The 13587-nt window shown below is 35.0% G+C and overlaps 1 protein-coding gene across 6 annotated transcripts; it reads left to right on the forward strand.

The window, feature by feature from the left end:
• The first annotated feature begins 711 nt into the window (after positions 1–711).
• Positions 712–12905, forward strand: LOC135622823 (nodulation receptor kinase-like). Of its 6 annotated transcripts, none has more exons than XM_065125027.1 (13): positions 712–990; positions 2257–2533; positions 2703–2774; positions 2869–2940; positions 3125–3196; positions 3289–3461; positions 3996–4151; positions 4308–4531; positions 4914–5040; positions 5166–5225; positions 6794–6983; positions 10029–10161; positions 12306–12905. In XM_065125027.1, exons 1-13 carry the CDS (start codon positions 933–935, stop codon positions 12600–12602), a joined length of 1911 nt encoding a protein of 636 aa, XP_064981099.1. In that variant the 5' UTR covers positions 712–932; the 3' UTR covers positions 12603–12905. The 6 variants fall into 6 exon arrangements, with proteins under 6 accessions (XP_064981099.1, XP_064981100.1, XP_064981098.1 ...); XM_065125028.1 differs by having other exon boundaries at positions 2869–2895; positions 5157–5225; XM_065125026.1 differs by having other exon boundaries at positions 713–990; positions 5157–5225.
• The last annotated feature ends 682 nt before the right edge of the window (positions 12906–13587 follow it).

Raw genomic sequence — 13587 nt, forward strand, 5'->3', positions numbered from 1 at the left:
CAATGATTTTCGGGTGGCGCACGAATGGACTCGCATTAAATTTATTAAATTATTTTTATTTAGTTAAATCAGATCAATCTTATTTTTGAATAGATGGAAATAGAAAAGATGTTTATGTCTAAACTGGCATATATTATCAGTTCAGTACCAATTCAAGTAAAATGAGATTCCTTCGTTGTATAGTTGGTAAGGAAGTCTCTTGACTAAAAAAATATTTTATATATTTTTGCTAATATAAAATTAATTACTGAATTATCATATATCTTAACTCAATCAACTAATGTAATCAAGGTTCGTAATTTTATACCGTACTGAAGTTTCGATGTTAGTTCAATACGATACGATATTATATACTGAGCGGTATACTGAACAGTATATCGCTTAGTATATATATATATATATATTTATCGAAAAGGTGATGTCGTTGAACAAGACAACACGTCGCTTCGCATTGTCTCGATGATATCAGCGAAAAAGGTGATGCGACGTCGTCGTATATATATATATATGGCACATATCTAAAAAAAAATTCTTTTATTTTACTTATTCCAAATTAGTTAACCACGGACAAACGAGACCATACCACAGTTAAGTTTTGAGCGTAATGACTCGAGTGACCTCCAAAGAACCCGTAACCCCGCCTCCCCCCGCGCTCTGTGTTTGACCACCTGACTAAGAAATGACATATAATGACTCGTTCCTTTCTTCCCTCTCCATTACTCTATTCCAGTGTCGTTGGCCGCTAGCGCGGACCTCCGGGAGATCATCGGGCGACCACTGAAATTGGTGGTCGTGGCGAGCGAATTCGGCACCGACTCTTGGCGTAATCGGACCGGTGACGGTCCGCAAATCGCCACTGCGTTCCCCTCTCGCGAGCTCTCTGTCATGGAATTGGGGCCGGACGCCGGCGATGACGGCTACCTGGTTCAGTCATGACGATCGCATGTTTCCTTCTCCTGATTCTATTCGCGCAAGCATGCGGCCAGCCAGGTAATTGAGCATCACATCTTCTATCATACATCGATTTCCTTGCTTCCTTTGTGGTTATAGAGAGTCTTGGTGTCATGTAGCTGAACGATGGTTCAACTTTCATGTGATTAACCTGTCGATCAAGTCCTGTTTGAGTTATGGGTAAGACGGATTTCAAATCTTTTGGGCAAGGTTTAGTTGCGTATTTATCAGTTTATGTTTTCTATAACAGCAACTTCACGATAATTTGGAGTTATCCTTTGATTGCAAATGAATATTTAGCAAGTTGGGCTGCTTCGTTGCTATATAGGTCTATGTAATCTGAATTGATGCATCTCGGGAGGTAAATCAGTCGCGTTAGCTATCTACATTTGCAATATGTACCTACTCTTGTTTGAGTTCGCTGCAACTGGAGCTTCAAGAGTCAAGCCCTATCATGTACTTGGGGCCAGGTTCAACATATCAAAAGCTACTGGCAGTACCATGTGCCAATTAGTTCCTAAGAACGTAGTTGTGGACGCCATATAAGGGGTACTTTCTTCATAGTTCATAATGACCTTCACAAATGAATTCTGTCATCATCCTGTTTCGCCTCAAGTTTCTCACTGCCATTAAGCAGGGGAAAATGTACAGGAAATGAAAAAATCCAAAAAATTTCCTGAAATGCCATAACATTTCGAAGAATGAGGAGTTTCTAGTTGTAATTTGAATGGTAATGCCAATATTACTTGTTGTCCCAGAGTAACAAAATGTTTAGCTTTCAGAACTGCTTGTAACTCTCTCTACCGAGGACTGCCATTTCATGGCGGGGTGGTCTTCTGCCATAGCATGTTCCTGTATCAGCCAACACATGCAGATAACTGACTTGGCCATATTGTAACACCCAAAATCAGGTTGGTGTGAGGCATGCCAATGCATTTTTAGGGTGAAATATTTCACGACATGCTGACATGTGCTGATTGGCACTATATTCCTTGTTTTCTAGTGTTATGCAAAATAATGATTCAAACAGAGGATAATTGCATTCAGTTTTTACCTTTTCGATGGTGATCTAGATTATTATCTTCTGTTGCTAACTTCTTTTTTTCCAAGTCCCTGTGCTCGAATACTGATGTAATTTAACTCACAAGTTCGCTGCTAGTGCATCAATACATGCTTTCGATATAATGGATACATCATGACTAGAAGTCTGCACAGACCTCTTCTATTGATCAAGACATGCTTGTTTTTCATATTTTGAAGATTTATCTTGCAAATTGTTGATACCATGTCATTAAATTATTTCAGGAACTTTCATTTTGAATATCGCAACCAATGAACTTTTGCAATTAGCAAATTCTAGGTCTGTTCCTAAGCTTTATCTTCTCTCTTCTTGCCACTTTGTAGATGATGTGAGAAAGGATTTTTCAATAGTGGTTGTAGTGGAAAAGGTTAGAAATGAACTTCTGTTGTGGAATCAAGGAAACAAAATTTTTCAGAATTGGTCTGGTGACCCATGCTCTCCCTCTCCATGGGAAGGTTTTACTTGTCAAATGTTAAACCATACATTTACTATAACACACCTGTAAGTGCCTTCATCATTCCAATACCGCAAATGTCTTAATATTCTGTTCTTTCACTTATTTTGCTTCTTTACTGTTGATGCCTTCTTATCATTCTTGCTTCCATGCTGTTATAGTCAGCTTATACTTTCTTCATATTACACAATTTTAAGACATCTAAATTTTATTCAGGAATCTCTCATCAAATAATTTGCAAGGGTCAATTCCTACATCCATTGGTGACCTATCAGAGCTAAGAGAGCTGTATATCTCACTGCTTCCTGGAATCATGAGTTCATCACATAATTTTATTTGCCTTGTTCTCTGCTCTGAATCATCCGGTACTTTCTATATGCAGGTATTTGGAGGATAATAACTTTACAGGGTCTGTTCCAGAATCTTTCTTGTCACTTCACCATTTGTCAAACCTGTATGTTTGTTAATATCTTTATTCTCTTGCTTCTTATATTTACTTTGGGTGTTTGGTTCACCAATAATTGTCCTTACAGTTGCAACATGTCATGATGCTTCACCCATATGGTGCTTATCCTCTCTTTTTCTGGAGATACAATTATCAAATGAAAAGCTTGACTTTTTGCGTTTTCCTTTTTTAGGTCCATAAAGTGCAACCCACACTTAGACAGTCAACTCCCTCCTGGTTTGTCAAGAAGGAATCTTACCGTAAGGTATGAAAATCATGCTGATTTATGTTCATATTAATAAATTTGATGGTTGATGGTAATGTATCTTATATGTTCATCTCAACTGCGGTCTTCAGTTCCGGAAACTGTCTCAGGAAAAATGCTTCTGAAACAAGTTCTTCTCAACGAAGAATTTATCTGCTAGGAGCTGGAGGGTCTCTTACTTTCAGTCTTGCATTTGCTATTTGTTTCAACTGTTTCTACAAACGTGCCAATCACTCTGATAGAAGAGATCACCTGGACATTAAGAGTATGTCTGAATTCTTATCTTCTCAGAATTGCTGCAGAAATTATTATGTAATAGTAAAAAAAGTTGACCAACTATGCTTAGGGAAAGATGTCTTACCTTTAGTGTTAGGAAACTTTATTTGGCTTTTAAATTTTTTTCAGGATGTGTTTAAAATTGTCTTCCTACTAATATTTTTTTAGGTAATATGTTTAACTACTAATAATTACCAATTGATAGGTATCTTCTGAGACCAGGCACTGGATTAATACAAAGGGCCATTGGAATATAATTTCTTTGCTCAATAATGAATTGAGATATGTTTCTAAGACCCATTGTAAACCATATGTTAAGAAAAAATGTGAAAAATATTTTAAATGACTAAAAGCCTCTTATGAAAGTTTTGTTTTTCTTATACTTGCATAGTTTGTGCATGATTTAAACAATTTTTGGAATGCAAAATTTGTAACATAAAGAGCTAAGTGGAATAACTCATTAGTAATTCAATTGTCTCTATTGTTCCAAAGAGTGTTAAATTTTTTATGATGTGAAACATAGGGTTTCTAATATGGTTCATCTTACCGGTCCGTACTGGTGTACCGATCGGCCATCGGTACGATATGTATCGATCCATACCGATATACAGACATATGGTACAGTGGGGCATACCGATAGACCGATATGTACCACCCATACCGGTCCTCTGTCAGACTGGTAAGTACTTCTCGGTGCAGTGACTCTTACTTCTATGTTGGGCATACACCAATGTTGATAGGATTTTCTTTACAGATAGCTGATTTCATAATCTCCTTATATTTGAGTTTTCCTTTTATAAATAGCTAATTTCATGGTTTCCTTTTATAAATGCAGATATAGTTTTCTCAGAATCAAGTGTTGATGATGTTTCAACAAACCTGGTAGTGCATCAGTTTTCTCTTAAATATATCGAAAGTGCCACATGCAACTATAAAACCTTGATTGGAGAGGGTGGATTTGGAACTGTTTACCGTGGTATTCTCCCTCATGGTCAAGAAGTGGCTGTAAAGGTTCGATCAGCTACATCAACTCAGGGAACCCGTGAATTTAATAATGAGGTAAAATAGCTGTCAGTTTCTTTCTTGTTCTTTTTTGCTATAATCATTAATCTTATGTTTGTAATTCTCAAAAAATGCAAGTTTGTCTGAGCCTAGCTGCCACTTTTATGTTCATCATTCTCGTATGCACTGAGTATGGATTGTAGTTGACTTGTCTCATAGCTTGGAAGTTCAGTTTTGGAAGATGCCACTGCTATATGTGGAGCTCAGACTTTATTGCCTGAAATCAACTCCAATTAGCAACGCCAATAAATAATGTTATAGTCTTGTTAAAATCCACTGTATCAATAGTTTCTAACTTTCTATTATATCCTTAATGGATATCCAAACCAAAAGTAAGCCTCTCTACTCTCTAGTCATGTGTTGTTTCCACTTTTCGCAGGTGAACCTTCTTTCAACTATCATGCATGAAAATTTGGTGCCGCTTCTTGGCTACTGCTCTGAAAATGATCAACAAATACTTGTCTACCCCTTCATGTCAAATGGTTCTTTACAAGATCGACTATATGGTATCATTTTAATGAAAAACACTAAGTTCTCTGTTCTATAATATATATATATATATATATATATATATATATATATATATATATATTTATTACTATTCTTATATCTCAATTTCTAGGGGCATCAGCAAAGAGGAAGATTCTCGATTGGCCAGCTAGGCTTTCTATTGTGCTTGGTGCTGCTAGAGGCAAGCATCATCCTCTGAATTTGCTTTCTATTAGATTGTTCATATTTGTTAGGAACTGTTATAAGCTATATATATTTTCATAATTTGCTACAATTTCCCAATTAAATGCTTACTGAACTGTAGAAAAAACAACTTATATGTTTAAAGTAATTTATTTCTTTTTTTTTCTTAACTTGAATTTGTGCATTGAAATATCATCTTGTGCCAGTTGGCATGGATGCTAAGTAGCGCTAGTTGGCATGAACTGTAGAAAAGAGAACTATGTACCACACCAACAAGGGGATGTTACTCGGAAGACTGAAACCCATGATGTGTTTTTCTACCAAGGACTTTGCCTTCCACTTGTTAGTTCCATATCGATCCCATGTTGGCTAATACAATACCGGTTTGATACCATGTTGACACATATGATGACCAGTGTATTGCTCTAGTGCAATTAGTTGTGCTTGACCAATAAAAAAGTTTCCACTTAATATTTGTCTAAGCAGGTCAATACATTGTTGATCATATTAAAAATAATATTAACCCAGTACAAAGTCATACACACAAATAAAATCAACAAATTACAACTCAACTGTCCATTATCAAATAACCATTTATGCATTAATAATTTAATATGACTAACAAGTATAATATTATGCAAGGTTCACAACATTGGTCTATATTTAATAATGACCATAGACTATGCTAATATACTGATATAGAGTTATATTGACACCCAACACTGATCGGTGTTCATGGTATACAGGAAAGTTATAATGAAACCATTGATCATGGTATCGGTCATATCCAATATGATACTGATTCATATTGATATTTTCCAAGCCTTCAAGGTTGGTCCATTTTAGTTTATATCTCATACTTATAGTTAAAAACTGTTCAGAATTGGCTTCAATCAATCAATTGGATATTAGCAGATTTTAGACAATTTTAGCCATTGTTTGTAGTATTGACTGATCTTAATGCGGCACCCTGATGTGGTATAATCTAAAATCAATTTGATTTGGCTGTATTCTGGCCCATATAGCCCGAAATTGATCAGCATTTGCTATATTTGATCAAGCTCGACCATAATTGACCAATTTTTACTAATTTAGGTGATTTGATAGATTCAGAAGAAAAGGTAAGAGATGTTGCGAATGGTGTTTTTGTTGTTCCATGCAAGGTTCTTTTTGTTGTTTTTTCAGTTTTTTTTCGGATTTTTTCAAAATTTGTGTTGGTACACTGACACCAGTCTATACTGATATGGTACAAGGCTGAGCCCTGACCGATACACTACTGACACACAAAATTATGAACCTTGATTCCATGCTATAATATTATATAACATTGTTACAATTTTTGTATATTTCATATGTATATACTGAAATAAGAGTTCATAGGGACATTCTTTTTGTCAAATTATCCTAATATAGATCTGCAAAAATTTTGACTGTTTTGCATTTATCATGACTCTTATGCACACTGTCACTACTAAACTGCTCAACCTATACATAGCTCTCGTGTCAGATTCCCATTAAGCACCAAAAATAGAGTTGTGACATGTTTTATCTTTTGATTTGTCTCAGGTTTAATGTATTTACACACTTTTTTTGAGCGATGCATCATTCATAGAGATGTGAAGTCCAGCAACATTCTTTTGGACCATAGCATGTGCGGTAAAGTGGCAGACTTAGGTTTCTCTAAATTTGCACCACAAGAGGAAGATAGTGGAGCTTCACTGGAAGTAAGAGGAACTGCTGGATATTTGGACCCAGAGTAGGTTTGCTAATGATGTCTTACATGTACTGTTTATGCTTTTGCATGTTCAACTTCTAAGTGTTGTGATATTTCAAGTTCTTCGCTGATTGGATATACTTATTTGATGACTGCTCGTACAATTTTGGTATCAGAAAAATTACATGTATCTACTAAAGAAGGACATGCGAGAAAATTAGAAAGAATGCCAGATGATGTTTTGAGATGAAAATCAGGCAAAAAAGGAGTGACCAGGAAGAAATAAGATCTTAACTCACACAGTGAACCAATAAAACACCCACAGGATATTGGTACATATCATGCCAAAACATGATATGACATGGATGGCACAAAAAGGAAAATTTAGAAGAACAAAAAAAAGGCATGAAGAAAAAGAAGGTGGATGGTTTGTCATCTTTGAGAAAATAAGTAAAAGAACAAAATAGATCCATATCTATTTTGCAAATGTGGAACCCAGCCAGATGTTGGGCAAGAGAGACTGAGAGGGGAGATTGAGAGGGGAAGAAGGGGGATAGGGCTTGGGCAAGGGACGGATAGGAGAGAATACAAAACACATAGGAAGAAACTTACATGTTATTGGTTATGTTTCAATCGATACTGCTGGAATACTGCTTGTATAGGTAGAACTTACAAGTTATTGGTTATGTTTCAAACGGTACTGCTTAAATACTGCTTGGTATAGGTGGTATAGAAAAGCACCAAGCTGTATGATTGGTGCATGGTGATACTGCCTGGAGTAGGCTGCTCCACATATCAGTACTAGCTTGGACCGGAAAATATTTGCTGTTATGGTTGATCTCCACATTCCAGAAGATATTTCTTGCTTTCGCATATATTAGTCAACAGAGACAGGTCTATAAAAATTTCTGGATTTAACTCTCCAAATTATGTTTATATTTTAGCATAACTGGTACTTAGAGCAAATATAATAATTCAAATGCATTTCTTGATATCTCATAGTCGTCACATCAGATACATCTCTAATGCGACATATTATGTTATCTTGCAATGGAAGGTTCCTCTCAGCTCTGAAACTAAATTATCAGACATTGTTAACCATGAACTTATGCAATGTAGTATCAGTAAATTAATGTATACCAATGCAAGAAGGCAAGAACTCAATGTCAACCCCGAATTTAGTGAATCTAAATTTGTGTTGTTTCTTCTTTAACATTTATAGCTTGAGACAATGGGCTCCATATGTTCTTGTTTCAGTTATTAGTTAACTACAAACCCATAAACCCAAACATGGAATACCAGCACCTTGTTTTGCTATCAGAAACTTCACTAAGAGATTACTAGGCAACTGATTGTTCTGAAATGAATTCTTAGGAGAAAGGTTTAAATGGATGACAAAGTGAGGGAGAGTATATGGTGCCATGGTGGCATTTGAATGGGCTATATGATTCCATTGAAAGGAGAATTCCATTTTATCTTAAAGCTAAAAAACAGATTAGTGGGAACATTCCACATTGAATAATTATTAAGTGTAGTCATCAGTAATAACTTGTACATTTCAAAGGAAAGCAATGGCTCCATGACACTACTGTCCTATGTAATAAGTTGTAAGTGTCCAAAGTTGTCATTACAGAATTGTAAGCAAATATACAAGTGCATCATATCTTGTCACCAAACTATGTTCTTCTGTAAAGCAATTGAACTTTTGAAGTTTCTGTTGTTAATGTTAATTGAAACCGACTTGTTTTTCTTTATGTCTGGTGCCTACTTGCTTATGAAACATTCAGCTGACTTCTTTGTTGCATAAATCTCAAGCTTCTTCCTGGTCAACAATAACACATGCACAATGACACATCATAATAGCATGACATTAGCAATTTAGCATATGGATCTTTTCTCATGGCACTTGAGATCATAACTGGGTTATTGCAGTACTTTGCTAGATGGCATGCCCCTGATGTTTTATTTAACTGGAATGTTGTATGCCAGTATTTTTTCTGTTGTTACTACTTACTAGTATTGTCATTATTATGACTTGTATTTTTTTGTTTCTTTCTGCTTTATCACTCTTTGCTGCTATCTTCTTGTTTCAATCATTTTTTTTGTTTCTATTGTATTACTTTTAATGTGATTGTATATTATGCTATTCTTTTTCTACTCGTACATTGATGTTGCCTTTAGGTTTCTTTTTTTTTTTGTACAATTGGATTATTTTCTTTTGTACATTTTTTTATGTAATCGTGACCAATAATAATCATCTGTCATTCTAGTTTTCTAGTTATATTTTTTGCACTTGAAACTTTTTAGTCATTTCACTTAATTTTATCTGATTTCTTGAACTTTCACACCATTATAACTTTTGCTAATATCTAACATAGTATTTTGATCTGACTTTGATATTTTTTTTCATTATGTTTCTTGTTTGATCAACTATATGTTAGATTATAAGAAAATTGTTCATTTATTTTTTATTTATATATTCATGGGATTTTTTGTTTATTTTTTAATGATATCTTAAATTCATCAGGCTTAGGCATGAATGCCTAGGTGGCCTAGTGTTGCCTAGCTGCCTTAACAATATTGAATAAAATCATATCATCTGCATACAATATCAGCCATAGAAGTTTATGAATATACCTAACATGTTTGCATGAGAAACTTAATAGACTTCATGTTTTGGGGCTTGGCATCGCAGAGGATGTGCGAAGGTATCAGCCAGCTTAGCCGGTAATGACTTTGATAGTATATCGCAAGGTCCCAATCTTGAATCCTGCTTTCGCCACTTACTCTTTGCCAAAAAAAAAAAGTTTGCATGAGAAAGGCTAAAATTTCTTATTTCATATTGGATTCAATAAACTTTTGCATTGGCTATCAGCTACCTAATGTGACTCTCCCTTTTTGGATACTGAGACTGGGTGGAGCTGCTTGCAATCCACAAATTATTTAACTTAAATCTGAAGCCACATTCAAGTATTTCACTTGATTAAGTGTACATTATCTCACAACCTATCACATTCACTCATTATGCAGTGATGGAAAATGGAGTGCACCACAAGCTGAAACATTGATTTTTTTTTTTTATTCCAGATATTACTCAACCCAGCAGTTATCATCTAAAAGTGACGTCTTTAGTTTTGGGGTGGTTCTTCTAGAGATTGTTACTGGAAGGGAGCCCCTGAACATTCACAGGCCAAGAAGCGAATGGAGCTTAGTTGAATGGGTAAGATCTTGCTGTCGTATCCTTGTTTTTTCATTATAGCATTGAAGTCAATATGACAAAGATACCTGGGAGGATCTAGATCAAGCTTCTAGAAAGTTTTATACTTATCCTGGATGGCCAGCAACAAGGAATGGAAATTAATCTTACTCAACAGACAATTAGAATCTCTACAGGGTTTTTTGTCAAATGGTAAAACAAGGAAACTACATATGATTTTGATCTTGTTCTTGTGCCATTTCTTAGTCTCGACAAGTTTTTCTAGTCCTGAATTGATTTCTGAGTATTTTCTTTATTAATTAATTTTTAAATGTTGGGCTTAAAGGATAAATCTAATCTTATTATGGGCTTTTTTTCTTTTACAAGCACAAAAATATGGTAAGATAAGATCTTAAATTTATAGTTTTACATGAGTTTGAAATAGGAGAACATGAAACAAAATCGTCAGAACCAATTTGAGTAGTAGTTGAATGGTTAATCTATAAACAAAGATTAGTGGAGTTAGTTATGTGTGGCAATAACACACATTTTGGATGAAAGAAACCACATTTCTTTAGGCTTTATGGTCTATCTTCTTTCTCTATGATGTAAAATATCTTTCAATTTCTAGCTGTTTTCTTTCAATCCATGGTCTGCTACCCCCTCATCTTCTCATTTTGATTCCATTACTTTAATTGTTATTTAGCTATTTGTTGCTTTAGTTTGCTACCATAGATTTATGGTTGATGCTATCAAATTAGAGCATTGTTGTGTATTATCATGCCACTTCGTTTTGCATAAATAATTTATTAATATTGCAAAGATCAGTTATTCTTGTGACCAAGGTACTACTGCAGTGCATAGCACATATAAAGCATATAGTGATATATGGAGGTATATATGGTTAGTTTGATCTTGGTAAATCCAAAAATGTAAATAAGTAAAGAAACATGGCCATATGCTAATATCCCATAAGAAACCTATGAGTGATATTTATACTCTTGCAAGAAGCAATTTGAGTGATAGCCGACGAGAAATGGGAAAAGGTGTATGCGACTAAAGTCATATTATCACCAAGCTAAGATATATGTTGTTATATGCAGCCATGAATTTATGCTTTTGAGGAATGCAAAAGTAATCGCATAGGTATATGTGACTGCATATTATGCAAACAAAGCAGTATTGCTTATTGCAGCCACATTCACCGCACACACTCGTCTGGCTGCATAAAGTGTTTTTTCCTTAAACATTGATGAAAGTCTTTACACTCTTAAATAGTGTTACAAAAAATGAAATTAGCTGTACAACGTTCTTGTCAATCTATACCAAAGGTCTTGTTACTCTTTTAGCTAACTAGAAAGACCATCACAGAGGTCGTATAGAGATTGTTGGCTCCTTGTAAGTGTTCTAATTTTTTTTATTTTTCATCAACAACAATAACACAACAAAGTCATATTTGGAATCTGCTACATGGATCTTTTGTCATCGAGATCTATACAAAATCATATATGTAATTAAGTTAAGAATATTTAAATTATTATTTATAGTTTCTATTAAGATTTTTTAGGTCTTCTTTGCCTTTCTACTTTTCCTCATACCACTACTAATACTCATTTAATCTCTTCTAGTAAATAATATACATCTATAAATAACATACACCAGGAAATTTTTTTATTTTTTCCTTATCAAAAAAATTTCCCTTCAAATGATTTCTTAATTACAGTCCAAGTGCTCAACCTTATCTCATTAGATTCCATTGATGCCCCATATAGATAGTGAAAATAATCTGCTACTTTGGAAAAAAATAGAAAAACCATTAAACTGAAACTTTGATTGTATCATGGACCTATTTGATAAAATAAATGAATTCCTTGTGGTAACTATTATTCTGTTATTGTGTTCTCAGATATATCATCATATTAGAAAATCAAAATAGATCCTTGTACGATTGTATCTCTTGTCCACTTTGTCTACTTTGTGGTGAATAAGAAATTATTGACCGCATCAGTTCTTCATATCAGTCTTCTAGACAATGAAACCATTCTCAATAAATAATTCATTTTTTTATGCTTTCCGCTCACAAAAACTTTCTGTTGACTGATGACAGTTGCAAAAATCTTCTTAAACTTTTTGATTCTCATTCTAACCATCATGCACTGTTGATGTAGGCAAAACCATATATTAGAGAATCAAGGATTGAAGAAATTGTTGATCCTAGTATAAAAGGACAGTACCATCCGGAGGCGATGTGGCGGGTGGTTGAGACTGCATCATGTTGTGTTGAGCCCATCGGAAGCTACCGGCCGAATATGGTGGATGTCGTCCGTGAACTGGAGGATGCCCTGATAATTGAGAACAATGCATCAGAGTACATGAGGTCTATTGAAAGCATGGGAGGATCCAACCGCTACTTGTCACTCGAGAAAAAGATCATAATACCAAGCGCAGAACCAACTGGACCCTAATCAAGTTTTTAGCCAAGCAGTTGAAGCTACACTTCCAAAATAATTCTGCATGGATGGTAAGAAAACAAATGAACGTAAGGTCCCTCGTTCATCCTAAATTCGATAAAAGAACAGTTGTTCTATGGCCTATACTTCAGGAACAAGATCGGTAAGTTGACATCCTCATGTTGTTGCCCATTGAATGTATAAAGCATCATCTTAATTTTTCCTTTGACACTATTGCTCCAGCCACCTCACAATAATTTCTGTGTATGTTGGTACAAATTGAACTAAATGCCTTCTTCTAGGGGTGGACTTGATTCATTCAGTTGGGTTTTATTGGTTCTCAAACTGAACAAAACATATTTGGTTCCTGTTCCTAAACTGAGATGAAGCTGAACCAGACTTCTAGTTCAGTTCTTGATTTCTTAATATATGTTAACTCCAGCATATCTGGACTAAAAAGGCAGAAAAAATTAGCTTGATATTAACAAGGTCATTACATGTCAAAGAAAAAGAGTATGCATAATAAAGGGAAAGAGCAACAGAACAGAGGGAGTAGTTTTACATGCAGGTTTGTGCATCCCTCTCTTCCTCCTACAAGTGATTGTTACAATATATATATATATATATATATATATATATATATATATATATATATATATATATATATATGCCATTTTTTTTGTTAAATCAGAGTAATTCTTACCTAAAGACCTCACCAAATCACGAACCAAATTCGTGGTCGGTCAATCTAAATCCGGTTCGGGTCGAGCCACATCGACCGTCTGATCCATCGGGCAGATAACTCGTCAGTCACTTATTTAAAAATGCGCTCGATTCATATACCTGACTTTGCCGTTTACTCATTATCCAAGTCACCCAGTTTTCACCCTGCTCGATGACCATAGAATACCGGGCCTATGTGGGAACGACATGTGGGGAACTTGGGTGGTGACTGGACTAGTTGGAGACGCGAAAAGGGCAAACTTTCCAAGCAGCTTTT

The sequence above is a fragment of the Musa acuminata genome, chromosome BXJ2-9, assembly GCF_036884655.1.
Source record: "Musa acuminata AAA Group cultivar baxijiao chromosome BXJ2-9, Cavendish_Baxijiao_AAA, whole genome shotgun sequence".
Taxonomy (NCBI): Eukaryota; Viridiplantae; Streptophyta; class Magnoliopsida; order Zingiberales; family Musaceae; genus Musa; species Musa acuminata.

Bases quoted from the DNA above. Each gene is read 5' to 3' on its own strand.
- LOC135622823 (XM_065125026.1), top strand. From the start codon at position 933: ATGACGATCGCATGTTTCCTTCTCCTGATTCTATTCGCGCAAGCATGC. The intron at 2,534-2,702 runs GTAAGTGCCTTC...AATTTTATTCAG, and splicing joins ACATTTACTATAACACACCT to GAATCTCTCATCAAATAATT. The intron at 5,226-6,793 runs GCAAGCATCATC...GATTTGTCTCAG, and splicing joins TGTGCTTGGTGCTGCTAGAG to GTTTAATGTATTTACACACT.